The sequence below is a fragment of the Mus caroli genome, unplaced genomic scaffold, assembly GCF_978045245.1.
Source record: "Mus caroli unplaced genomic scaffold, Mus_caroli_1 scaffold_13, whole genome shotgun sequence".
In the NCBI taxonomy this organism is placed as follows: Eukaryota; Metazoa; Chordata; class Mammalia; order Rodentia; family Muridae; genus Mus; species Mus caroli.
The window spans coordinates 21,789,663-21,817,656 of record NW_028227268.1 but is presented as its reverse complement, the minus strand read 5'-3'; the positions used below and the strand labels follow the sequence as shown (position 1 = coordinate 21,817,656).

General features: G+C 52.0%; 1 protein-coding gene across 4 annotated transcripts; it reads right to left on the bottom strand.

Annotated features, from left to right (window-relative positions):
- Positions 1-21: 21 nt before the first annotated feature.
- Jup (junction plakoglobin) lies at positions 22-27,968 on the bottom strand. Of its 4 annotated transcripts, none has more exons than XM_021176737.3 (14): positions 27,703-27,968; positions 16,125-16,340; positions 12,686-12,945; positions 12,301-12,539; positions 11,021-11,222; positions 9,882-10,026; positions 8,728-8,831; positions 7,249-7,587; positions 5,872-6,147; positions 3,636-3,786; positions 3,388-3,509; positions 1,989-2,028; positions 1,629-1,794; positions 22-856 (listed from the first exon to the last, which is right to left on the bottom strand). In XM_021176737.3, exons 2-13 carry the CDS (start codon positions 16,330-16,332, stop codon positions 1,643-1,645), a joined length of 2,238 nt encoding a protein of 745 aa, XP_021032396.1. In that variant the 5' UTR covers positions 16,333-16,340; positions 27,703-27,968; the 3' UTR covers positions 22-856; positions 1,629-1,642. The 4 variants fall into 4 exon arrangements, with proteins under 4 accessions (XP_021032396.1, XP_029339632.1, XP_029339631.1 ...); XM_029483772.2 differs by having other exon boundaries at positions 27,688-27,864; XM_029483771.2 differs by having other exon boundaries at positions 27,619-27,861.
- Between the last annotated feature and the right edge of the window lie 26 nt (positions 27,969-27,994).

Sequence of the window (27,994 nt, the reverse complement as noted above, 5' to 3'; positions counted from 1 at the left end):
TAATGCTTTTAACAGCCTCCATTGGATCTCTGTGTTATTTTATTTTCTTTGCTTTGGTCTATACAAAAACAAAAAAAGAAAAGAAAAAGCCAATAACCAAAAAATAAAGTGTTGATAATAAGACTCTCTGAGGGGACTTCCCTTTCAGTCCTCTGCCCCCCGCTCCCCGCCCCCAAACCCATGTGCAGGAGGTGGCGGGAGTCAAACAGGAGGGGGAGAAGAAAGCCCCTCACCACACACCAGAGGGGTGAGCCAGAACACTTCTGCAGGGCAGATGGGCCAGTGTGGAGCGATGTGAGAGGAGCATCACCAAGAGTTCCCCCCTCTGGAGGGTCAAAGCAAAAACTTAGCATCCTGAAGGGAAGGGCAGGTCCTGGCAGGGGCACTTAATGTCTCCACTCTCCCACTGACCCCCGAGAAGGTCCCTGAACTTTTCAAAAGAAGCTTTGGGTGTCAGGGGTTGGGGCCTTGAACCTGTGTCTTGGATATCCCAGGAGGTCAAGTGAGAAAATTGGCCCCCGAAAAAAAAACAAAGGAAGGCCTGGGTGGGGGTAGGGGTGGGGGTCCAGGCAGCTGGAGTCAGCAGAGAGAATTGCTGTGCAGGGACACAGGCTGAGTCTAAAGCTTTAGTGGCCATAGCCATAGTGGGGACGGGGAGAAAGTGCTGAGCCTGGATCCCCAGCCCAGGACAGAAAAGCGGGAGCAGACACCATCCCAAAATCCCTATGGAGGAACTCGCTGGAGCACGGGAGCACGTGTGTTCAGCAGGAAGTCCAGGCCGGCTCCCGGGGCTCAGGTACTTTTCTGTCTCCTCCGACAGTCTGCTCTTGAGAGCTCTCCAGGTGAGAAACAGCACCTGTGGGGCATGAGGACACCGAGGTCAGGTGCTTGACAGGCCTGTCTCCCCCAGAAGTTCAGGGGTGCTATTGTGACATCTGTCTACGACCCCCAGAAAAAAAATGGTCTTTTTCCTCATTTGCTTAGAAGTAGCTGGAGGAGCATGGCCTAGCCAAGCAAGGGGCAAATATAATGGAGGACCCCCACCCCCACTCCAGCTGTGCAGGTCTATAGGGGGCTAATATAGGAAGATCCTAAATTCAAGGCATGTCTGCACTCCAGGCTGTAAAAGGCTGCCTGGACAGTTTAGCGAGACTATCTCAATGTAACAGACGGCAAAACCAGGGCTAGGGATGTGGTTCAATGGTAGCCTTGCCCTAGCACTCATAGGTGCAATAGGTTCAGTCCCCAGTGTTAAAAAAAAAAAAAATGACACTGGGATGGTGATGTCACTAAGGCTAGGGAAAAGCCACAGACATGAGGCCAGCCTGGGCTACATAATGAATTTCAGGCCAGCCTGAAACACGGAGTAAAACCTAGTCCATAATAATTCTTCATCATCATCATCATCATCAGAAAGGCAGGCCAAAGCACAACAGATCAAAAAGCACAGGATTGTCACACTCCTTCCCCGTCCCCCAGTGTTTATAGTCCAGGATGGAAAGGTCCCCACCAGGCCAGAGAGAAAAGGAAGTGGCACTGTAACCATAGCAACAGGCTGAGGGCAAGGCTGAGAGAGAGAGAGAGAGAGAGAGAGAGAGAGGAGAGGTGGGGGGAGGAAGGGGCCTTACTGAGGTGGAGCTGGCTAGGCCAGCATGTGGTCTGCAGTGGGGTAGGGAGGCCTCAGGCCGTCACTGTAGGTGTCCATGGGGTAGTCTCCATCCATGTCCATGTGCATGTCCAGAGGGTCCAGAGGCACATCGCTGGAGTACATGGGGCGGTAGGTGGCATCCATGTCTGGGGACGAGAAAGGAAGGCTTATCTGGAGATCTGCAGACCACACATGGTAGAAGAGCAGGCCCACGCCTAGGGACCAAACTTCCTCCCTACACCCCCACAGCAGGGATCTAGACTGGAACACACTGGCTACCAGGAGTTTCCACTCTCGCCCACACAGCTCCAGGCTCTGGGTTAGGGCTCCACACACTCACCGTCTGCATAGGGTTCGTTGATCGGGATCATACTCTGGGCCTGAGGAAGGACAGAAAGACATAGGAAGTGTGGGAAAGGATCCTCTGGCCTGCTTTTCCACTAAGGAACAGAGAGGTGCTCCAGACAAGGGGCAGGACACCTCCCCTAACCCTAGAGGAAGAGAAGAAAGCACCGTGCTCCCAGGCCCTGCTCTGGGTAGAGGTCCTGACACTAGCGCTTTGGGCACACACAGGCCAGAGCAGCTGTGGGGAGGGAGTGTCGGGAAGAGACATAGACACAGGGTGTGGCTGGCTACACAGTACCCGTGTGCAAATTAGAGCAAGACAACCCTGGATGTGGGCTAGTGGCAGAGTACCTGTCTAGCATGGCCAAGGCCCTGGGGTCCTGTTACACATATACACACACACACACACACACCACATTCTCAAACCCTTTATATTCATGTGGGCAAAAGAGATATGTAGCTGGGAACAGTGGGTGGATCATGCCTGCAACCCCAGCACTTAGGAGTCTGAGGCAGGAGGATTGGTACAAAGTCCAAGCTAGCTGGGGGTAGAGTGAGACCCCAATTCCTGTTAATTCTAGTATTCAGTGGTCAAGGCAAGAGAATCGTCATATATTCAAGGTTAGCCTGGGCTACCTATATAGCAAGACTTTCTCAAAACACCACCCAGGACTATAGATACAGCGCAGGGGTAGAGTGTCTGTAGGATGTACACAGGGCCCTCATCTGACTCCCAGTACTAAAAAATAGCCGAGCAAACAGATGAAACCATATACAAAACAAAACAAAATAAACAACTAGACATGCTTTGATCTGCTATCTCTATGTCATGAAGGATCTCCATTGCTGGGCTGGAGAGAAGTTAGGAGTAAAGGCCGCTCTTCCAGAGGTCCTGAGTTCAAGTCTCAGCAACCACATGGCGGCTCATGACTCTCTCTATAAAGGACCCCATTGCAAAATAAAATAAATATCTAGCCAGGCATGGTAACCCATGCCTTTAGGCCTTTTAGTCATGGTACTTAAGAGGTGGAGACAGGAGGTTCAAAATCAGGGCTGGAGAGCCGACTCAGTGGTTAAGAGCATTGACTGCTCTTCCAGAGGTTCTGAGTTCATCACATGGTGGCTCACAACCATCTGTAATGGGATCTGATGCCCTGTTCTGGGGTGTCTGAAGACAGCAATAGTGTATTCATAAGCATAAAATAAATAAATCTTAAAAAAAAAAAAACCCAAAAAACAAAGAGTTCAAAATCAGCCTTGAAGTGAATATTGAGTTGGAGGCTACACCTCTCTGAGGTCAGCTATGCCTCTGCAGAGAGCAATGAGCTGCACCCCCCCCCACCGTCCCCCATGCAGTACGTGGCTTGCACAATCAGATGTGGTCTGATACTCACAGCTTCCCAGGCAGCTGGGTCATGCTTGAAGAGGGAGTTGGTGAGTTCCACAGACACTCGTTTACGGTAATCTGGGTTCTTGTCCTCAGAGATGCGGAACAGGACAGCAGCAGCATAGGTCGCTGGGCAGAGAGGGAGGGAAGTTAAGACCAAGTCAGAGGCTGTCAGTGCTGCAGCTGGAGGAACAGAGCCCAGCCTCCTCCCTCTGGTGCTCCCCTGCCCCCCACACCAAGTCATGGGTCCCTCACCGGTGCCCTCATTGCGGGAATGGAGTAGTTCCATGAGAGGGGCAGAGGCGCCCTCCGCATCAATGGCATCGGCAGCCTCCTTGTCCTGGGCCAGCTCGCAGAGCACTCCCGCAGCCACACGCTGGATGTTCTCCACAGAGGAGTACAGGAGCTAGGAGAGAGGACAAGGGTGGAGGTGAGGAGTGAGGCAAGCCAGGCTGCACACCAGCCACACCGCCCAGCCCTGCCCTGTCTAGCCGTCTTAGGAAAGAGAAAGCCAAGGAAAGCATAAAGAAAGGGCAAAAAAACCAGACTGGCCCCTAACACCTGAGCAGACACAGCCTCTGCTAACATGTCAGCACGTGACCAGTATATTTTATCACCGTCTTATTATTATACACTATGTATTTTATATTATATGTAATTATATATTATAGCATATAGTATATATAAATATATAGCATATAATATACTATATAAAATATAATATATAGTATATACTATATATGCTATATATAGTATAACATATACTATGTATATTATATATAAATATACTACACATATACTATATATAAACACACCATATATATGTATGTTTATATATATGCATATATGTTTTTGTTTTTCCAGGCAGGATTTCTCTGTATAATAATAGCCCTGGCTGTCCTGGATTCCCTTTGTAGACCAGGCTGGCCTGAAACTCACAGAGTTGCGCCTGCCTCTGCCTCCTGAGTGCTGGGATTAAAGGCGTGCCCAATCTCGCTATAGATATGTTCGCACGTGTCTCTATATGTGTGTATCGTGGTGACTGTGTTTTGGGGCACGTGTGCATTTGAGTGCATGTTCTTGTGTATGAAGATCAGAGGTTGGAGTCACGTGTTCCCTTCCGTTGTGTCTCAATTTTTCAGGCAGGGTCTGTCTCTGAACCTGCAGCTCCAGGTCTGGCAAGGCTCACTCCTCCTGTCTCCACTCCTCCCCACGCTCGGGTTAAAAGCTGCCGCAGCACCTTAGTACTGGGAATCTGATCTCAGCTCCTCGAGGATACACGGCAAAGCCTCACTGGCAGGCATCTCCCAGCCCCACCCATAATGCTGATTCCTCCTTTATTCTGCCTGCCATGGTAGAATAAGGCACTTTCTTGTGTATTACTTCAGAGTCTGTCCTACAAACCTATGAGTTCATTCCACTGAAGGTAGGTCCGGATGAGACCTTAACTCTGAAAACTAATAAAAAATATTTCAAAGGAAAAAAAAAATCTTGGGCTGGGGATGTAGCTTGGGGGTAGAGTTCTTGCCCCTGAGCTTGGCCCTGACTCAATCCCCAGGACCACAAAGCAAAAAAATGCATCCCGTGATTTGTGAGGCCTCACTGCACACGGGGGTATGACATAGTAAAGCATTCTTCTATTTTGTTTAAAAGATAAGGTCTTGCTATTAGCCCAGGCTACCCTAGAACTGTCTCTCAATCCCCCAGTCTCAGCCTCCCTAGGGCAATATCACATACTGCCATTCTTTATATTATCTTTTAAGTCAAAGATAACCCAGGCTAGCCTTGAGCTCACTCTGCATCCAAGGCTGGTCTTGCATGGCTAATCCTCCTGCCTCTGCTCCTCAGTGCTGGAATGAGAAGCATGTACCACCACACCCATGGTTTCCTTCAAAACTACTTCCTCACCATTAGACAAAGGGCTTGTTTTTAACAACTGTGTCCGCAATTATTATCTCGGGTACATCTCTGTCCATTTAGGTTATGCTAATGATTTCCCCCAAGAGAGAGTCGGATCTGAATTCCAGGCCAAAGGATAGCTCCCAGACTGCCCTTCCCTCAAGTAGGCGGGGCACAAGACGATCAGTTTATCCAACCCTCAAGTTGGCCAATTTGACAGTGGAAAATGGCCTCTCACTGGGAGCTAAATTTCATTTCTGTAAATTCCTGGGCCGAGCCGTCTGCTTATGAGCCACCTGGGAGCCACTTGTTGACTCTGCGTGCACCACACTGTTAGGACCCAGTGTTAATGAGCTCCGGTGTGCTGAGGCGCTGGTTCCTAGGTTCCATGTTTGTCCCTTTCCTGTTTCTTGAACCTGCAGATGCTCTTCATGTCTGCCTGTGGCTGCACTTCAAGAAGGCTCTCGTGTTCTAAGTTCGGAAAGCCACTTATCCACCCTTCTCTACGCAGACCTAGACTACTCCTGGCCCACACATTCCAAACCCCTCAGCAGCACCTGGGGACAGATCTGCCCATCTGTACCGGACTCACCTGGACAAACAGGGGAATGGTGTTGAGCCGGAAGATCTCCATGCGGTTCATGGAATCCCGGGCAAGGATGTGCAGGGCTCCGGTGCAGCCTTCCACGATTTCCTCCATCCTCACACCATCCGTGTAGGGCTGCTGGGTACCTGCAGCCACATGGCGCTGGGCATCCTGGTGGGCCTTGACCAACAGCTGGACGAGGCGGGGAATGACCGCGGCCTCCTGCAGAGGGGCATGGTTGGCTGGGCACAGAGCCAGGTTCCGGATCAGGCCAATAGTTGCCTGGTAAGAAAGGAGGCAGTGATGAATGGAGGGGCGGGTAGTCCTTAAAACATCTGGGGGATCCCGGCTCCCCGGCTTTAGGTATTTTGTCCTTCCTGTCATCTCTTCTGAATCTGAGCCCCACTTCAGTAACAACCACAAAGTCAGGAGCATCCTGGCTACTCCAGGAACGGGGAACTGGGGGCTTGTGGGCGGGGCTGTAGGCACAGAACTGAAGGAATCTAGAGCTAAGGTTGGGGCTTTAGCTCAGTTAGGACACACAAAGGGTTGGATACCCAGCACCGCACAGAGCGGGTGTGATGGCACAGAACTTACCCCAGCAAGTTGGGAGAGACTGAGGCAGGAGGATCAAGGCAAACCTTGGCTACAATCTGAGGTTAGCTTGGGATACCTGAGACTGTACTTTTTAAAATAATAATAATAATAATAAAAGAACTAGATTGCTAGGTGGGACATGTCTATAGTATTCTCATCAGTCAGGAGCCTGAGGCAGGAGGATTGAAAGTCTAAGGACAGCCTGAGTTACATCTCAGGGTCCTTGTTTCAAAAAATAGCCAGAGTCAGGAATGGTGACAAACACCTTCAATCCCCTGTACTTAGGAGGCAGAGGCAGAAGAATCTCTGAGTTCGAGGCTCGTCTGGTCTACAGAACTCCAGGACCATCAGAGCTATAGAGTGAGACCCTGTCCCCCAAAAACAAAATAAATAAGTGAAGACTTTAAAAATAATAGCTGGTTGGTGGTTGCACACAACTTTAATCCCAGCACTCAGGAGGCAGAGGCAGGCGGATTTCTGAGTTTGAGACCAGCCTGGTCTACAGAGTAAGTTCCAGGACTGCCAAGACTATACAGAGAAACCTTGTCTCGAAAAAACAACAACAACAACAAAATAATAATAATAAAACAAATGGGGGGCAGATAAATGAAAAGACTCAGTCTCTAAGAGCAGAGCCAATGCTGAAGCAGAAATGGCCATGGGAGCTGCTTCCTATTGTCTAGGCCCTGCTCTTCCGGATCCTTACCATATATCCCTATGACCCTGAACAGGGGACACACCCCTCACCTACCCCCCACCACAGTGCCTGTGGCCTTTACTGGGTACCTTGACCAGTGGCCACTGGTTTGGCTGGTTGAGCAGTTTCACAATGGCCGGGATTCCATAGTTGAGGCGCACAGAGTTCTGGGCCATCTCAGCCTCGGGGTGACGGCTAGTAAGGTGGCGCAGGGCACAGACGGCGGGCTCTGTGATGTCATCTTTGTCTCCGGCTCTCAGGATGGCGTGGATGAGCGCCTCCACGCCACTGTTCTGTGTCACCAGCATCTTGTTTTTGCTGTTGTTGCAGGTCAGGTTGGAGAGGGTGCCCGTGGCACAGGTGAGGACGTTGACGTCATCTACACTCAGTTGGTTGACCAGGATCTTCAGCACACTCTCCAGGCCCTCCTGAGACAGGAAGCACATGCAGGGTAAGGGACACAGCCATCTCTATACAGCCTCTCCAATAGGTCCAAGGGGGAATGGACAGGCTGAAGGGCTAGGGCTTGCTTGTATATAGCTGGGAACCTTGACCTCACAGCCTCCCATGCCCTGAGGGAAGTCCTTAGCAGGAGGCTGAGAAAGGCTGGAGCCTTCCACAGACCCACAGCTACAGACCTGCCTCTAAGGCCAGTGTGCTTCATTCCTGCTGGCCAAAGGAGGCCTCTGGTCAGGAGGAAGTTAGCAAGGGGAAGTTAGCAAGGCCTTTGGGGTCATAGGCGTCAGCTTTTAGGCACTTCTTACTTTGCCAGGCCTTCTCTGTCACACCAGGGGGTCTGCAAGCTAAATCTACTTCAAAAAAAAAAAAATCCCTAATTCAAATACCTCTCTTTTCCCAGGACTAGCAGTGGCGCAGAAAGGGTCTAGGCCTTGGAGATACACATCACAGGGTCAGAATGACAGCTCTGCCACTTACTAGCTCTGAAAAAGGGCTTTCTCAACACCGAGCCTCGGTTTCTTCCACGATCAATAGGGCTGCTTGCTCTCCCTCTACATGACTGAGAGCGCATGCCCACGGAGGCCATGCAGAATGCTGGCCCATGGAGGGTACTGAGAGCGCATGCCCACGGAGGCCATGCAGAATGCTGGCCCATCGAGGGTACTTGCTTGGTGGTGTGGTGACGGTTAAGCATAGGGAGGGAAGTTTGGTTGCCTGCCTGTGTATCTGTGCACCATATGTGTGTGCCCAGGACCCTCAGAGGCCAGAAGAGGACATCAGATGCTCTGTAACCAGAGCCACAGACAAATGCTCTTAACCACTGAGCCATCTCACCAGCCCCCGTAGTACTGGTCCTGACCCAGAGTCTAGATCTAAACTGTCCCCTTACCTGAACCCCAACTTAAAGATGTCAGCCCACTTCCTCTTCCTTTCCCAAACCCTAAGCAGGATGAAAGCCCCCTACTAAATAAAGGTGTGATAGCCATCTGGAACTTTTCAGCCTTCGCCATGAAGGAGGAGGACTCACAGGTCCCAGAGGTCATGTGCCTAGGTGGAAGGAAGGCTGGCATGGTTTAAGAGACTGGCCCAGGTCCAGGCTCCTGTCTCACCTGCTTGGTGGCCACATCTGAGAGATTGCGCAGAGTCCACAGGCAGTTCTGCACCAGGCGGGGGCTGTTGCTTGTCAAGTGCTTGCCCAGAGCCTGCATCCCACCTGGGGAGGGGACAGGAGTCCTGTTAGCTCCAAGGGAGCCAGACTGACAGGGCAGAGACCCTACCCTGAATCTCCTAACCCCAGAGGTCACTCTTTTTTGTTTGTTTGTTTGTTTGTTTTGTTTTGGTCTTTCCAGACAGGGTTGCTCTGAGTAGCCCTGGCTGTCTGGAACTCACTCTGTAGACCAGGCTGGCCTCGAACTCAGAAATCCGCCTGCCTCTGCCTCCCAAGTGCTGGGACTAAAGGCATGTGCCACCACTACCAAGCTCTGTTTTTATTTTTAAAGATAATTATTACTTGTGTGGGGGGATGGTAGGTGGAGGGGGGTTGTGTAGTACCCAGAAGAGGGCATCAGACCATCCCAATTTTTTTTTTAAGATTTATTTATTTAGCTGGGCGTGGTGGCGCACGCCTTTAATCCCAGCACTCGGGAGGCAGAGGCAGGCGGATTTCTGAGTTCGAGGCCAGCCTGATCTACAAAGTGAGTTCCAGGACAGCCAGGGCTATACAGAGAAACCCTGTCTCGAAAAACCAAAAAAAAAAAAAAAAAAAAAAAAAAAAAAAAAAAAGATTTATTTATTTATAGCCATATGCTTTTAATCCCAGCACTCGGGAGTCAGAGGCAGGTGGATTTCTGAGTTCAAGGCCAGCCTGGTCTACAAAGTGAGTTCCAGGACAGCCAGGGCTATACAGAGAAACCTTGTCTTGAAAAAAAAAAAAAGATTTATTTATTTATTGTATATAAGTACACTGCAGCTGTCTTCTGACACACCAGAAGAGGGCATCAGATGTTATTACAGATGTTTGTAAGCCACCATGTGGTTGCTGGGATTTGAACTCTGGACCTCTGGAAGAGCAGTCAGTGCTCTTAACCGATAAGCCATCTCTCCAGCCCCAGCCCCTCCCAATTTGAGCTACAGGCAGTTGTAAGTCACCAGATGTGGATCTTGGGAACCAAACTTAGGTCCTCTGGAAAACTAGCAAGAGCTCTTAAGGTTTGAGTCTACCCTTGGGTTCCCCCACAAGCCACCTTGTGGTTCTCACACTCACCAGCCTCCACGATGGCAGGCTTGTTGCTAGGACACACGGAGAGCACCTTGAGCACACGGCTGGTGGTCCACAGAAGCTTCTCATAGCTGTAGTTCCTCATGATCTGCACAAGCCCTTGGGGTCCCCCATTGGCCAGGATGATCAGCTGTCAGGGGTTGGGGGGGAGAGAAAGGCTGAGTGTAAGACAGAAGGCATGGAGGAGTGGGGGGTGACGAAGCTGTCTTTATGAAGCTTCCGCTAAGCTGTAAATGGCTTCTGAGACTATCAAGCCAACATCTCTGGGGTTGGGGGGTGGGGATGATGATATCAAATACTGGCAAGGATGTAGCAAAGGAAAGCTAGTCACAGCCATTACCACTGATGGTGATGAACTGTAGTCCTTTCGGAAGGAGGGCTAACCCACGGAGTAAGTCTAGACGTGCTTAAAAGTAAATAAATAAAAATCAAAAGACCTTTTGAGCTCTGCCAGGTCTGGTGTTGCACACCAGCAGTTGGGAGACCAAGACAAGTAGATGTAGGATTCCAGGTTAGCCCGGGGTTAGTTAGAACCTGTCTAAAATACACAGGCGGCTGGAGACTGCTCAGGAGTTAGGAGCACTGGTGGCTTTTCCAGAGAACCTAGGTTGGATTCCCAGCACCCATATGGTGGCTTATAACAATTGGTAATTTCAGTTCTAGGGGATCTATCACCCTTTTCTGGCCTCCAAGCCATCTTTCCACCCTTCCCTGTTTTCTTTCTTTCTTTTTTTTTTTTTTTTTTTTGGTTTTTCGAGACAGGGTTTCTCTGTATAGCCCTGGCTGTCCTGGAACTCACTTTGTAGACCAGGCTGGCCTCGAACTCAGAAATCTGCCTGCCTCTGCCTCCCGAGTGCTGGGATTAAAGGCATGCGCCACCACGCCCAACCCCTTCCCTCTTTTCATCTCTAAGGACTGAATCCAACGTCACTCAGCATCATTCTATTCTATCACTGAGTTATAGCCTGATCCCTAATTCTTTTCTCATCCTTAAATTATTAGTTCTGAAGAATTCAGAACTAGGGTAAGACACACATTCATCTGTGTAGACACATCAATATGCCTTTCCGGAAGTGGCCGGAAGCCACTACGATGCTGCTGTAGGCTTTGGTGGAGGGACTCACCTTGCTCTCCTGGTTGCCATAGGCCAGGAGCTGCAGGCAGTCAGTGGTGATGGCCAGGAACTTAGGGTTGTTCTTGTTGAGTAGGGGCACCATCTTCTGCAGCCCGTCTGCCAGACGCACCGCCATCTTGGCGCCCTCCTGATAGAGCAGCAGGTTGTGCAGTGTGGTGATGGCGTAGAACAGGACAGACTCTACGGGGGAACTGAGGAACAGATAGGACCCGTGTGAGCCAGTTGCCAGAATGTGGGTCTGGAAGGAATCCCTGTTACATCCAGAGAGCTCACCCTAAATCAACACCCCCATGCAAATATACCCTTACCAAAATCTCATCCTTCCTTAAGCACAAAGCCTTTTTAATTTTGCTCGTGTGTGTGTGTGTGTGTGTGTGTGTGTGAATGTGAATGAACATGGATGGAGGCCAGAAGACAAACTCAGGTGTGCACCTCAGGAACACAGTCCCCTTCTTTAGACACAGGCTCTCTTACTGGCCTGGAGCTCACCCATTAGGCTAAACTGGTCAGCCAGCAAGCCCCAGGAATGCTTCTGGTCTCTGCTTCCCCACTGCCAGGGAAGCACTTTATGGCATCTAGCATGTTCATGTGGGTGCTGGAGAGGTAAACAAACACTCTATTGACTGAGCCAACCCCCAGACCCAATCCCACCCTTCCTTTCTTTTTTCTGTTTGGACACAGGTTCTCACTATGGAGCCCTGGCTAGCCTAGAACTCTCTGTATAGATCAGGTTGGCCTGGAATTCATAGACATCTGCATGTCTCTCGACCTCTTGAGGGCTGGGATTAAAGAAGAGCCCCACTATGCCCAGCCAGTCCCACTCTTAAAGACATCAGCATACAATGCATCTTCTCTCTACTCTCGCATCTGAGGTTCCGCACGGTGCTAATTACATGCTAGGTCCCTGGGCAGCTGAGTCACTACTGTGTGTAAGGTCATACAGGAGAAGCTCTGGGAGAGGATAAGAGGGGAGTGAAATCAGCTTCTACCCTCAAAGAACTCCCATTTACATCAGTACGAAGCTATGGGATGGGGAGGAAGCACGACTGGGTGGGGGTCAGCCATGCTGTTCTCTCCTGCTAGGATAGCCTGCCCCTCATCTACTCTGACCAAGTATACTCAGTTGTCAAAGCTCCGCCCCCAGAGTTGTCAAAGCTCTGCCTTTGGACACTCTCAACCATTCTTTGTAACAACTTGTATTGGAAGCCCAGGAAACGGGATGCTGGGAGGCCCCTGGCACCCGTGCTGCCGAGAAACAGAAACGAGTACCTGAGCATTCGGACTAGGGCAGGGATGCCTCCAGACTTGAAGATGGCGAGCAAGCCCTCTCGGTGGTGGGAGAGGTTGTGCAGGATGCTGGTGGTACACCGGGCAGTATCCAGGTCACTGGTGTTCTGCATGGTCCGTACCACCGCCGCCACCAGCTGCGGCGAGCCCATTAGAGCCCGGCGGGATGCCTCCTTCTTGGACAGCTGGTTCACGATCATAGCCGCCTTGGTCACCACTACCTGGAGGAAGTGTGTGAAACCTTGAGCAGACAGCCCCAGGCTCCTCCTCACAGGGAAGGAAGGCAAAGGCCGTGGCATCCTTTGATGACCCATCCCTCTGAGGACAGCCAGCTCCATCCCACCCCACCTCCAGGCCCTTCACAGACCGGGTCCTCATCGTTGAGCAGCTTGGTGAGCTCAGGCAGAGCCCGGGTGGCCAGCTCTGCATCATCCTGGTAGTTGATGAGATGAACAATGGCCGACTTGAGCAACTGGGATGGCTCGGCCAGGCGCTGCAGATTGGTCGTCTGCCCCTCCACCTGGGTGGCCAGCAGTAGAGAACTGTCCTCGCCTGAGACCCCTGGACACATGGCCTCTCGCACCCGCTTGGCTCTGGCCGTCGTGGACATCTGGTACTCCAGGTCACCTGAAAGCCAAATGACATAAGGACTGAGCTACAGGAGATTTTACAGGGATCCTGAAGAGCAAGGCAAGCCTTGAAGATGTGGCTCCAAGCTCCCTCATGTTTCTCCAAAGCACAGGGCATCACTCGTGATCCCGAACCTAACTAGGGTCTTAGGGGACCATCATCGCCCTTGCCTGTGTCATCCCATTGATAGCATGAGGCCCTCCTAGCTCATCCAACTCTATGACAACTAAGATCATGATTTGATTTTTTTTTTTTTTTTTTTTTTAAAGGTACAGGTTCCACCTCGGAGCACTGGAGGTGGAAGTTCAGGGTCATTCTTTTTTTTTTTTTTTTTTTTAAAGATTTATTTATTTATTATATGTAAGTACACTGTAGCTGTCTTCAGACACTCCAGAAGAGGGCCCCAGATCTCGTTACGGATGGTTGTGAGCCACCATGTGGTTGCTGGGATTTGAACTCTGGACCTTCGGAAGAGCAGTTGGGTGCTCTTACCCGCTGAGCCATCTCACCAGCCCCATGATTTGATTTTAAAAGACTCATGTCTGACACCTATCATTACGAAAATGTCTGCAGCAGAATATGTATTTATCAAAGTACAGTTCTAGGAAGTAAACGTAGGGCCACACATTTGTTCAGCAAGCACTCTACCACTGAGCTATATTCCCAGCCTTTAAAAAAAGAATTAGGGGCTGGAGGAATGGTTCTGCCATTAAGAGCACATACTGCGGGCTGGTGAGATGGCTCAGTGGGTAAGAGCACCCGACTGCTCTTCCGAAGGTCCAGAGTTCAAATCCCAGCAACCACAAGGTGGCTCACAACCATCCGTAATGAGATCTGACTCCCTCTTCTGGAGTGTCTGAAGACAGCTACAGTGTACTTACATATAATAAATAAATCTTTAAAAAAAAAAAAAGAGCACATACTGCTCCTGCAGAGGACACAGGGTCCATTCCTAGCACCTACGTGGTGGCTCCCAGCCATATCTAACTCCAGTTCCAGGAGGTTCTGGTGCTCTCTTCTTGCCACCATAAGCACTGCACCCACTTGGTATATATACATAACATACATGCCGGCACACACTCACACACTTAAAAAATTAAAACTACTTTAAGTTTCCCAAGTTGGCTTTGAACTTACTTCGTACTCAGGTAGATCTTGTACTTGTAATCCTCCTGCCTCAGCCTACCAAGAAGCTGGGACATCATATACTTTTGCTATGATGGCCAGCTCAGCAGCTTTGGCTGGATGAATGCTTGCCTAACACGGTTCTGCTCCCAGCAATGAATAAAAGCAGGCATGGTGGCACACTCGTGCAATTACACTCCTCCAGAGGTGGCAGCAAGGGGATCAGAAACCGAGGGGCATCCTTGGCTACACAGTGAGTTTAAGACAGCCTAGCCTACATGAGACTTTGTCTCAAAAACAAAACCAGGGGCTGGAGAGGTGGCTCAGGAGCTTAGGGTACTGTTGTTTTAGCATGAGGATCAGAGTTCCAATCCCTGCACCCACATCAAGGAGCTCCAGCTCTAAAGGCTCCAAAGGACACCTTCTGGTCTCCAGGGGTCCCCGTGCACATATGTGCACATAGACACACACACAGAAATGACAGACAAAAAGAAATACCTAATGGCGGAGTGCCTGTGTACCTGACAGTGTGTTAAGCACCTTATTTCATCTGTCAACAATAATCTCTCAAATCAAGTACAATACTATCTCTACTTTTCAGGACACTGGACACTGAGGTCCTAAAAACAGTGGACTCAGCTGGGCGTGGTGGCGCACGCCTTTAATCCCAGCACTCGAGAGGCAGAGGCAGGTGGATTTCTGAGTTCGAGGCCAGTCTGGTCTACAAAGTGAGTGCCAGGACAGCCAGGGCTATACAGAGAAACCCTGTCTCGGAAAAACCAAAACCAAAACAAAACAAAACAAAACAAAACAAAAACAGTGGACTCAGGAGCCCAGAGCCCCGCTGTTCCTCCTGTAACCAGCAGGGCAGCCCAGTCACAAGATTAGACAAGCTAAACTTCCTTAGTCTAACTACACAACTCATCCTCCATAGAGTAGCAACTCTCTCCCTGAACAGGGGGCCAAAAGAAGTCCCCGAGGCACCAGCCAAGACCACATAGCCAATCAAGAGACAGGACAGGAGGCTGGCTTTGAGAAGGCAGGAGCAAGAGTCCTCAAGGGAAACACTGGGTTCTCCCTCTGGGTAGGCTGGGGCTATTAAAAGAAAAAGTCCCATATAGCCCTGCTGTGGCCAACGCTCCAATGCCCTAGTAGAGAGGGCAGGAACAAGGTCATTCTCTAACTAATGGGGAAGGAGAGGCTGCCTACAGGGCTCTCCCACCTATATGCTTTCCTTTAGCTCCTAGGAGTACACTGGTCCAGCCAGGCACAGAGAGGTTCCTGCCTGCACAGCCAGGAAGGAGACCCAGGACACAGAGGTTCAGTTCATAGAGACCTCACCAGCCTCAACTCATCCTGCAACCGTCCAGGCCCCAAATCTCATCCCCTGGAACATTTAGGGCCCTGGGGGCATCTGCGAATGACAGTCCTAAAGCCATGTGCACCTTTGTCCCAGAAGGAAAGGGAATACCTGGACTGGTAGAGTATTGGCCTTTGTGATAGGAACCTGTAACTGAATCAGCTTCCCCATGCCCGTCCTCAGTACATCTGTATGTCCTGTGCTAGCCCAGTCTAAGCTTGAACCCTGGGTGTGTGTGGGGGGGTGTGGGTATGTGGGAGTATTCCCTGTCTCTCTCATCAGACATGAGGTTCCTGGAGTGAAAAGAATATGTCCAGATCTTGCCAGCCCCCGCCCTGAGGGGGTTGGCAAGTCACCTTATTACATTCCTGAGATCCCAGAAGCCAAAAACTTTGGGCTCCAATAGCACCCTAGGTCAGCGCCTATGCCTCCCTACACATTCAGAATTCACTGGGGTGACTTCTGTATCTATCTCTGGGTTGTCACATGTCCCCATCAGACTTCCCGGGTCCTCAAGAGTGGAAACTGTGAAGCCAGGTGTGGTGGTGGTACATTCCAGCATTCAGGAGGCGGAGGCAGGCAGATCTCGGTGAGTTCAAAACCAGCCTGATCTACAGAGGTGTTCCAGGGCTACACAGAGAACCCCTGTCTCGGAAAACCCAAAAGGAAAAAAAAAAACCGGAGTCCATACCTTGGTTCTGTGGCACCCCTTGTGTATAGGTGGTAGTCTTCTTGAGTGTGTACTGTCGGCCGCAGGCATCATCCTCATCCATGATGCCCTTGCTGCTTACAGAGGGCACACAGGTATTGACGCCGGAGTGGATGCCCGAGTCGTAGGTGTATGTCTGCTGCCACTCTGTCACCTTGATGGGCTGCTCAATAAGGTTCATCACCTCCATGGTGGCTGCTGAAGACAAAAAGACAGGAGTACAACATCAGCTGGCTAGGGGGACCCCATTACCCCCAGTTTCAACTCAGCTGTAGCTGAGATCTACCCTTCTCCTGGAGCCCTACCATAGCCTCAGGGGCCTCAGAGGGTTGCAGACAGCAAGGTGCAGGTGTGAAGCGAAAGGTGTGAACCCAGCCCAGAAGACAGCCTGGGGCACAGTAGGGCTGCAGTGGGGCCATTATGGATAAGCTCCATGTTTTTTGGGTTCTCTAGCTCTGGTGTGGAGTCAGGAAACAGCTAGATCCCTCCAGCCTAGTGCAGGCTCACTCACCAGCTGCTCCCACCCACCCTTTCCAGTAGAAAAGGAACTAAGGGTTTCAGAGGGCTGCTGAGCTCTGTAGACCTGCCCTCACTCCACTGGAGTCCCCTGGGAAAGGCTGCAGAGGCTGTAGCACACCATCAGCCATTGGATGAGAGACTGGGTGGGGCAGGGAAGCTGTCCAACAGGTTTCTCTGGGACGCCCTGGGCTCCCTCAGAGTTCCTGAATCTCAAATTCCAGAAGGCCGGGCTTAACCAGGGCTTCCTCTCCTCCAGCTCCGAGCTTTCCCAGTCTTCTGAGCTCTATAGACCTGTTCAAATCTACCTCTCGTTGGGTGCCAGGGGCTTCAAACTCACGGTCCACCATGCTCAACTGAATGCTGTGAGGATAGTGCTTAGGAAGGACTTGCTATGGTGACAGCACTTAGTAGGTGTTCACTGTTGGGGACCAGGTTGTTGCTATCCTGACTGCCTCACCCCTAGGGTGTTCGTTCATCGTCCACTTCCCGGAGCCCGGGCTAGCAGCACAGAGTGGGACAGGCCCTCTGGGGTGGTCACTGCTGTTGAGGACTCACACCTTGCTCTGAGGGCTTGGGGCCACTTTAAGGCCCATGGGCATCTGCACCTACTTGATGTGGGGTCCCCATTTGGTCTGTTTGGCCCCACCATCATGGGCACTGACCCTATCGCAACCACCACCACCTATATACAGACAAGTCATGGAGAGAGACCTACTATGTGTTCACACCCTTCACATATGCCTCCAGACCCCTCACCAATGCCACCAGCCTCACACATGGGTTTCAGAGCTTTACTCCCCAGTTTATAGATGTGGAAACTGGCTAGAAATGGAACCAGAGAAGGGACCAGGCATAAGCAAGCTTGATGCTAAAGTCTTCTGCCTCTACACTCCAATACTGCAATACTGCTTCAGAGAATGAACAGAGCCCACTCATAAAACGGGGTGGTGCCCAGCATCTCTCAAACAGGTTGTTCCACCATGATGGGGGACCTGCAAAAATTAGGGTGGGGCAGCTGGTGTACTGAGAGGCGCCACCCCAGGAACAAAGAGAATCAGGGGCCTCTTCCCAGTGACAGCCCCGGCCCCACCTTTCAGAGCATGACGACAGAGGGGCATGGTAGAACATGCCTGTCATGCCAGTACCAGGTAGACTGGGATAGAAGGTTCACCAGTGGGAGAACAGCTACAAAAGGAGACACTGTTTCAAAGAGGGGAAAAAAAAAAAAACAAAAAAAACGGAAAGGTTGATGAATGTTCTCCCAGTCATTCTTGGGACGCACAGCCCCTCCCCTGCCACACGCAGTCCTAAAACAGACAGAGGCAGGAGCAGCACCAGTGTTCAGCTGCCACCTTCCTCCCTTCCCGCCATCCCATCCCGGCTGACTCAGAGTTTCGTTTGGGGTTGATAAACAGCAGCAGGCCCAGGCCACCGACAGCAGGCTCTGTGCCACCAGATGTGCACAGCTGCTCCCAGACACTTGCCTGGAGTAGCTATTTTAGAATACCGCCTCACCACCCTACCACCCCGCACTCTCCCCTCCTCCCCCCTCCCTTCTCATGCTCCCCTCCTCCCAGCTCCAGCAGGGAACAGAAGGAAATCAGGAGCTTGGAGGAGGCCAGCTCAAGAAAACCCTGCCTCTCTCTGACCCCCATCCTGTCCTCTGTCCCAAGGGTGGCTCCCAAAGAGAGAACTTGAGGAGCCTGGGAGGAGTGAGTGGGTCCCAGAAATCATCTTTGGGAGAAGAAAAAACCAAAAAACACGAACCCTGAGAGCTCTTGAGAAGGTGAAACCCATAGATGCTGACCCTCCAGTGCCCAATAGAGGCAAAGCATAGGGTCCAAGAAGGTGAGGAAGACCTGCCCCGGTCAGGCATCAACTCCTCAGTCCAACCACAAAGCTGCCTTCCACTGAGATAGCCATGCAACCAGCCATCTAGGACCCAGAGAGATGGGAGAAGGCTCATCTTAAACCAAGGACCAGCCGCAGATCAGAAGGGGACACTGCGGTCAAGGGTAGCCTCAGGAGAGAGGGGTTCACTCACAGGCTGTTCCTCAGGCCCAGCTGGCCAGGCCTGGAGCCAAGGGAAGCAAAGGGCTGGAAAGCTGCCCAGGGCCAGGCAGAGGTCAAAGGATATCAGAGGGCAAGCATCCTGTTCTCTAACAGCCAGTGACTTCCAACCCTGCCGGGAGGCCTTTGCTGGTTCCCAATTTATAGATGGGGAAACAGAGGCTCCAAGTTCCAGGAATGGTGGCACCATGCTCAGTTCTGAGTCTGTCTTACTTACAGACTGGGGTTTAGTTCACTTCTGAGAGTCTGGGAGAAGCTGAGCCCTCTGACCAAGGGGAGGAAGGGGAAGGTAAGGATGAGGGTGATCACAGGTGGCGGTCCTCCCCACCTATGCATTGGTCAGATTAGGGTCTCAGCTCTACTGGTCAGATTAGGGTCTCAGCTCTACCATATATGCTGGGAATCTCTGGGTGTTTTTGCTTTGTTTTGAAGGATTTATTTATTTTTAATGCGCATTGGTGTTTTGCCTGCATGCATGTCTGTGTGAGGGTGTCAGATCCTCTGAAAATGGAGTTACAGATGGTTGTGAGCTGCCAGGTGAGTGCTGGGAACTGAACTTGGGACCTTTGGAAGACCGCTGAGGCATCTCTCCAGCCCCTTTGGGTGTGTTTTGTTTTGTTTGTTTTGTTTTGCTTTTTCAAGACAGGGTTTCTCTGTGTAGCCCTTGCGGTCCTGGAACTCACTCTGTAGACCAGGCTGGCCTCGAACTCAGAAATCTGCCTGCCTCTGCCTCCCAAGTGCTGGGATTAAAGGCATGCACCACCACTGCCCAGTATTGGGTGTTTTTTAATCTGAGAAAGGATGGCCCCATGATCTCAGAAGAAGCACTGATGGCCAGATTCTAATAAGATGCTAGGGTCCCTGTGTCAGTGAAGGTTAGGCTAAGGGTGGGCAAGGTAGAGTTGAAAGCAGCTCAGAGAGTAAACACACCAGAACTCGTCACAGAGACAGCTAGCTAATCTTGTAAGGGGAAGGCTGGTAGTCGGCCATCAGAGAGGATGGTCAATCAATTTCACCTTTCTCCCTACCAACTCAAGAGAGCCTGGGAAATTCTTCCACAACAAGCAAAAGTATAGGTTTGGCCATTCTCGGGGTGGAGAGGCCGCACCCAGTTCGGTCTCATCATTCTTCACCCTGGAAACACAGGTCAGACCTTCTGCAATGCACCCTGGACAGAACCAGGGTGGAAGTGAGGGAGACAGTGGTGGGGGCCCTGCCCAGGCACTGGGCCAGAGATGGGTAGAGACAGAGACAGGGACAGGGCGGGTTTCCGAGTTGAAAGGGGGACCTTTGTTTAGCAGTGGGACTCTGCTCCATTGTTGGTGGCAGGGAGGAAGAAGCCAGCTTAGAGATCACAGGGTGGAGTAGGAGGAGGACAGGAAGAGAGAAGACACAGGCCCTTGAAGGGTACGCAAACGGCCCTTCCCCCACTGGCTCCAGACTGGGGAGGAGGGTCAGAGCCCCGCCCTTCATGCCTGTTCTTCCGTACAGCCAGCTGGGGTGCTGGCACCACGCTCCCTCCGTCCAAGCTGTCCAGCAGAATGACGCCCAGTCCTGACTTTAAAAATAACCCCTCCAAGAGTGACAGCAGCCTCCGACCTAGCCAGCACCTGCAGGGACAGTCAAGCAACAGGCACAGCCAAGCTGGGCTGCTAAGTGACAGTAAAACACCTAGAAACAGGCTCAGGAGAGGGCTGCCTGAGAGGCTGGGCTAGACCTGGATGCAGAAACAAAGCATGGGGCCACACATGGCAGGCAAAGCTGGACTCCCCTGGAGGTCCTTCGGGCTAGAGGTTGGTACCCTAGGCACACCCAGACCCAGGCTTACATCAAAGCAGGAGAGCAGGGGGATAAGCATCTTTACAAAGTTCCCCGTCAGAACCAACACCTAACTGGCCGTGGGCCTTTGGGCAAGTCAAACCATTTATGTAGTTATGGGACCCCTTTTCCTCAGACTGTATGTAACCTGAACATAGCTGCCACCCAAGTAGTAGCCAGCCCCAACAGAAAAGTCCCCACCTCAGGGTAGGGGCTTAGAGAGGACACCAGCCCTAAGTTTCCCTTCTCAGTGCCTCTGGATCCAGCTGAGATACTGCCAACAGTCCCAAGGACAGAAAGAAACACACACTGTCATGGCTTGCACAGTCAGACATAGAAACTTCTAGAGACTGCTGATTCCACGAGGGAACCCCTCACTGTCCCCCCAACCCCGGCACCCCATTCTATCATGGTGAGAGGCTCCTGGGCAGACACCATGATTTCCATCACCAGAATGGCCACACTGGTAAGAGAGACAGTACAAGCTACTTGCGCATGGCTGATGCTGAGGACCAGAGAAGACAAGGGATGTTTCAAAGGAACATTCTCACTTCCAGCCTGGAGGGCAGCCCAGGCCAGACCATGGCTGAGAAGAGGTCTGGAGTGGGAGAGGCTCAGGCCATGACCCAGCTGCTGTTTGTTCTCTTCTGGGCTGCTTCCCAAAGCAAACAGAGCCGGGTGGGAAAATGGAGGGGGCTATGTAGCAGAGGGAAGTGGCCTGATCTAGGAAACCTAATGGGTTCCCCTAACGGAGGGCTCCAGCTGCATCCCTGATGAGGCCAGCATCCCAGGCCGGCAGATGAGCCCAAACCAGGACTCCTGGGAGTGGAAAATTACTCCAGCTGTTACAAGCCCCTAGCCAGCACCATTGGGGCTTAGGCAGTCCCATTAACAGCAGTTGGATGCCAGCCAGTTAGAGTAGGATGTTGCAGGGGTAGGGCTGGACAGGAGGGACCTGAACCCTTAGTCCCCGGACAACGCAGGCTGCAGCAAGCAAAAGCTTTGCAAGAAGGCTTCAAGCAAATGCCTTAGTTGGGGGGGGGGGGGGCTGGAGAGATGGCTCAACGGTTAAGAGCATTGACTGCTCTTCCAGAGGTTCTGAGTTTAATTCCCAGCAACCACATGGTGGCTCACAACCATCTGTAATGAGATCTGCTGCCCTCTTCTGGTGTGTCTGAAGATAGCTACAGTGTACTTGTCATATATATATAATAAAATCTTTCTTTAAAAAAAAATGCCTTGGTTGGGGCTGCTGAGATAGTTTAGCAGGTAAAGGTGTCTGCCTGCACTATAACCAGATGGCTTGAATTTTATCCGCATGGCAGGAGGACAGAACTGACTCTTGCAAGTTGCTCTTTGATTTCAGCCTGTATGCGGCAACACTCCCCGATATAAATACATGTTTGGAAAAATAAAAACTTGCCATGTTGAGGGCATAGGAGGGCTTCACGGATGAGTGGCTTCTGAGTGAAGTGCTTGTATGGCATGCCCGGAAGCCCTCCCTGGGCTCTAATCCCTGTATTGTGCAGGAATAAAAGCAGCTCACCTCTGTATACAGAGCTCCCATGGAGGTGGAAGGTCAAGAGCAAAGGATAGGAGGGTAGAGAGGGAGGAAGGTTCAAGGTGGCTGCTTCACACAGTTCAGATTAAAGACAGCTGCTTTTTATTCTCACAAATTTCTGTGCATTCCTCAATTTAAAAAAATAAGATAAGCCGGACGTGGTGGCGCACACCTTTAATCCCAGCACTCGGGAGGCAGAGGCAGGCGGATTTCTGAGTTTGAGGCCAGCCTGGTCTACAAAGTGAGTTCCAGGACAGCCAGGGCTATATAGAGAAACCCTGTCTCGAAAAACCAAAAAAAAAAAAAAGATAAAATAGCAATCAGCCAGCCAGTGATGGCACATGCTTTTGAGCCTAGCACTCCAGAAGCACAGGCAAGAGTTGAAGGCCAGCCTGGTCTACAGAGTAAACTCCAGAACAGCCAGGGCTATACAGAAAACCCTGTCATGAGAAAAAAAAAAAAAAAAAAAAAAGACCAACTGAGCATGGTGGAGCAAGCCTTTGATCCTGACACTCAGCGACAGAGAGACAGCCCACAGTGAGGCAGTTGGTCGATTGCCTGGCCTCTTCTCGCCATCACTAGACATAAGATCTCCCTCCACACTGGGAAACCGCAGAGAAAGCTGAGCACCCTCCTCTGCAGCCAACCAAAAGTTAAGAGGCCAGGAGGCTAGCACAAGCAAACGGTCAGACGGTCAAAGAACTCTCTCTCTCTCTCTTCGAATCTATCCCAGGAAGTTGCTAAAAATTGGGACAGTCAACCACATCCCAAGAGCAAGGCCTCAGGGTGTCTGTCATCTGCTGAGACACAAATCCCAGTGACCTGTCCCACCCCATCTCACTACCTTTTTCTTTCAGAGAGTTACGGGGCCAGCCAGCTGTCAGACGCTGGGTTTCTATTCGGCCCCGTGGTTCTTCTTCCCAAAGTCCCCAAACAGAAAGTTTCCTCCAAGGACTTAGACTGACTCTTCACCCACAGGAAGTGCCTCCTGGGCAAGGGTGGCCCTCTCCACCTGCTTCTCCTTTTGAAATGAAGACCTCCCATCCGGAGCTGGAGAAATGTCTCAGCAGTTACGAGCACTTACTGCTCTTGGAGAGGACCCAGACCAGTTCCCAGAACCATATGGCAGCTCACAATCTTCTATCACTCTGCTTGCGGGGAGAATCTGACACTGTCTTCTGGATAGGAAGTCTTTTTCTCTGTCTAGCCTCTTCATAAGGACATCTGTGTGTCCTCACCCCCATCCCCACCCACCTTGTCCCTATTGGCCTCAGGGTGCTAGAAAGCCACCAGCCCAAATTTTACTCTGTGTGGTAATCTGCAAGAATGACTTCATTCTCCCTCGGTGCTTCCCAGTCAAGGCTCCTTGCTTAGGGGCTCTCTTCTCTAAGATAGGTAAACAGGCTGTGGTTCCGTCCTGATCTGAAGATCTGGTAGAAAGAACCTCAGTCTTCAGGATGTACCAGTACGCAGGCTCAACCTAGCCCCAGTTCTCCATTCTGGTGCCAGGTGCTGGGTTGGCAGAGGGGTCCAAATCAGTCATACCTAAGAAGACCCTGGCGCCACCAAATCTTCCTTTGTGGGCTAGCTCTGGCTGACAGGCATCTCCTACAACCTCTCACTCTACTCCCACAGGAATATCCTCCTGTGGAGGTTTTCATAGCCCAGATGCTAGTGTCTCCAGACACGACAGGGCAGTAGAAAGCTCCTCTCCAAGCAGCCTGGTTGTGTTATCTGGCATGATCCAGCAGGACTCTCACCCAAGCCTAAATCTGACTCATGTGTCTCTATTCCCCAGAGAGCACCCCGCCTCCACTTTAACTTGGCAAAGCCACAGACACTAGTGAAGCAGGTGGCTCCCACATCCTCTCCGGGGTCCAGCCCAGAAAGCTCTGAGCCATGCTGTCCTCCCCTCTGGTCTCCCCTAACTTAGACCCTCACAGCTCCTGGCCTTGAGGAGCTGCCTTACCACCGACCACAGTGAGGTTTCAGAGTCCCGGCAGCCAGGGTGATGAGTCACTCCCACCTGACAAACCTGTCCCGCCTTCACCGCCCCCACACGTCTAGCAGGGCTCTCCTAAATTCCCTTCTATCCTTGGAGCTGAGGCCCTCCAAAGGGGGCAGGAGAAAACTTCCATTTAGGGCTAAAGATGTAGAGCGTTTGCCTAGCATACATATATGAAGCCCTGGGTTTGATCCCCAGCATGGTATAAGCCAGTGCTACATGCCTATAATGCCAGTACTTGAGAGGTCTGAACAGTTGAGAGATGGCTGATTGGGTTAAAGCTAAAATTGGACCCACAGGACCCACAGGGTGGAAGGAAAAGGAAAAAAAAAAAAAAAACCCTGAAAGTTGCCCTCTGATCTCCACAGATGTGCTGTGTCCTGTGCATGCTCAAACACACAGGCACACACTAAATAAATAAATAAATAAGATGATGATAACAAATGTTTTAAAAAGCTTGCCAGGCAAGGCAGCACACACCTGTTATCCCAAGGAGCAGGGGCTGCTGGGTCTCTGTGAGTGTGAGGACTCCTAGTCTAGATAGCAAGTTCTAGGCTAGCCAGGGCTGCACGTCGAGACCCTGTCTTCAAAAAGGAAAGATAAGAAAAAGTCGTTCAAGGTCGATCTCAGAGGCTAGCCTAGGCTACATGAGACTCTGTCAAGAAAGGAAGGTGGGGGGAGGGGGGTGCTTCCAGGGCTGATGACGGATTCCATAGGAAAGTGCTTGTCTACGTTGGTGCAAGGTCCCAGATTTGGTCATTTATCACCCAAAAGAAAAGAGGGGATGGGTGGAGAAATTCTTCCGGAGTTGTCGAGGAGCCAGAGAGCAGCATGAGGTCTGAGCTTAACTCTCTCTGGAGTCTGGCTGGGCACCACTGGGCAAGTTGCTAACTTTCCCTAAGTTGTTGAGGAAGACAACAACGGCAGCTGCCTCTGTAAGCATGATTAGTGAGAACCATTGTGAAAGAGCTTGGTACCAGATCGTCGTCTTCTGGCTTTGAGTGACCATCAGTCAAGTAATTTCTGGACAGCTTAGGTTTCTTTATTCCTGAGGTCACTGAGCCTAAGAAGCAAGGTGCCCTGACCCAGGCTGCGCAGGTAAGGACACACTGTTCAGAGACTCAAGGTAGCTTCAGTCCAAGTCTGTGTCCCAACTCTCAGAACTGCCCCCTTAGACTATCTAGATCGCTGTCCTTCTGTGGACCAGCCAAATGTGTCACCTTGTTCTAAAGTAGCTCTGCAGGACAGGACTTCCTCTCCTGGGCCGTGGCCTGTGGGCCCCCAGGAAGGAAATCAGTCAATCAGGCTCCGCCTGACCTTCCGTTCCCACAGGCTGCATTCTCCAAGTCCGACCTTAGCAGGCCAGACGGCCGCTCCAGGGGGAATAGGGTGGAGCTTGGGTGCGGGGGAGGCTCCTGTCACCCAAGCCCAGACTTGATCTGGCAAGAAATGACTAATCAGATCCTACCTTGGCTTCCCCTCCCTCCTGTCCGGTCAGAAGCCAGCTTGGGCCGGGCAGCTCCTGGCCACACTTCCTCAATACTGTCTTTTCATCACAGCCACGAACCAATCAAATTAGCTAAACTAATCATTTAGCTCATGTAATTACAATGCCTTCCCCTCCTCCACCTTGGCATGGAGAGGAGGGGAGACAGGCTGCAGGAGCCTAAACATCATATCTCCCCCTCCTCCCCACCCCCTGTGCTTCCTGGAGGTGGTCACTTATGTTACCCCCCACAGGACCTAAGGGGGTTCCTCAAGGGGAGAGTCTGTCTGCCATCCCTACTCTCCAACCAAGCACCACCAGCAGCCTCCAGGTGAGTCACAGCAAGCAGCGCTCATGACCGGCGCCCCACCTTCCCTCTGCTTCAGGCTAGCGCTGGCATTCCTGCTCGGTCCCCCGCAAGAAGGCAAGAAGGCTGATGGGGAGGGACCTCCAAATGCCTACGAAAAGGCCACTCTTCGGATTTGTATAACCAGTGCAAGGGCGAGTAGAAGTTCACAATCCCAGCCAGAGAAGAGCTCTCAGCACACGGGAGGCAAGGGGAGGGCGCGATCACACTTTGCAGCCTGAGGGTGCCTGGCAGGGAAGAAACCTTCCACAGCAAAGACTTCCTCCTGTCCCACTTTCCCCGCCAAACACTCAGGAAAAGAGTGGGTGGAGGAGGGACTTCTGGCGAGTCCTCTAGAAAGAATGCACCTTCATAATCTAGAAACCCAGCGGAACGGCCAGCAACATTCCTGCCCTATGCTATCCTGCCTCAATTGTCAGCCAGCTAAATAAAATGGGGGAGTTAGGGACAGACAGATCACTCTTCCTCATCTTCCTAGTTTGGCCCAGCCCTGTCCCAACCCCATTCCTGGGGAAGGGGCAGAGCTTGGGAGGACAGATACTTAGCAGGCCTCATATAAGGGGGTGTGGTGGTCTCGGGAGGAGGGGGAAGGAAGAAGGCACTTCCCCTTTCAGCAACGCCCCCACCCCACCCCCATTGGTCCCTACCTCAGGCCTTAGGGTCCTGGCAAACAGGATGGAGGTGGGGGCAGGGAGAACAGGGTCAAAGCGCACACACTGGCCTATGTTGAGCTTGGAGCTGACTGGGGGAAGGGGTTTTCCTCCAAGAAGTACCACCAAGCCTAGAATCAGCTCTCAACAAGGAGACGAGAAAATCCTAGAAAAGGCTCCCATGGTTACTTTCTCCTGGAAAGTTTGGAGTGATTTCTCAAGAATGGGTTGCAGATATCAAAAGATATTGCTGTTTCCCTATCAACACTTTGGAAACCACAGCTACTAAAAGCTGGGCGAGTGCTTCTTAAATTTTCTCTACCGGCCCAGACTCCAGGCCAAGCCACCAGTGTCAGACATCGGTAGGGCACTGAGCCCAGACCCTTCACCAGTTCCCCAGTCACCCTATCCCACCTCCGTAGGAGAAGGCATTGACCGGCGTACACTAGAGCGGAGGGAGGCGCCACAGGTACAGCTCGGAGCTGCAGGGCAGGGCCTCCGTCTTCCAAGCGCTCACCTGCTCTGCTCAGCAGGTGGGAATTGCGTCCCTGGGAAAATGTGCACTCGGCCCCCACAGTTTGGAAAGCTGGGCGCAGACAATAGGGCCCCACCCAGGCCTGGGGGAGTAGGGAGGGAGGGAAAGCGAGGATGACGCGTGGGGTGCGGTGAGGGTGGCCCCAAAGAGACTAGGCAGCAAGTTTCCCGAACGGTAAATTCCTGTCACCGTGAGCTCCGGGACCAGGCGGAGCGGGTCAAAGTCTGCTCGGTCAGCTCCAGGGGAGAGTCAGGGACGCCGTGTCAGAGGAGCTCTGGGGCCCTGGGGGAGGCGCGAACTCCGAGGCACCTGCCCTAGTTCCTCCCCACCCTTCTCAGACCTGCGGTTCACCGAGCCTGGAGGGGCGCTCCAACCCAGATTGCTTGTCCCAAGGGTCCCGCGCCCCGGACCCCAGCGCGCCCCCTGTCGCTGGTGTAGGATGCGCTCCCTGACATCCGCCCTCACCTGCCCTGAAACCGCTGGAACCAGCCTCCCGGCCGCTTGCTGTCCCTACTCCCCCGCAGTGATTCGTACCCCGATCGGGTGTACCTGAGCGTGGAGCCGGGCTGAGCCGAGTCGGGGTCGGGTCTGGCCGGGAGGGAGCCGGCGCGGGCAGCGAACTGAGCTCGGCGCGCTCGGGCGGCGGCTGCTCCGGACTCTGGCCAAGGCAGCAACTCAGTAACCGAACAAAAGGCAAAGGGACCTGACAGCCAAGCCACACCTCTCGCCCCCTCGAAGCTCCGCCCCCTAGGGAGACTCCCACCCTCTAAGGCTATCTCACTGGCTGCCCAGCCTGACTATCCCATCGAGGGGCGGAGCCTCGCGCCGGGACCTCTACCAC

Coding starts and splice junctions, on each gene's coding strand:
- Jup (XM_021176737.3), bottom strand. CDS start 16,332: ATGGAGGTGATGAACCTTATTGAGCAGCCCATCAAGGTGACAGAGTGG. Junction 6,148..7,248: donor ACCAGTGGCCACTGGTCAAG/GTACCCAGTAAA, acceptor CTTTCTTACCAG/GCAACTATTGGCCTGATCCG. Junction 3,787..5,871: donor CCATTCCCCTGTTTGTCCAG/GTGAGTCCGGTA, acceptor CCTCTCTCCTAG/CTCCTGTACTCCTCTGTGGA.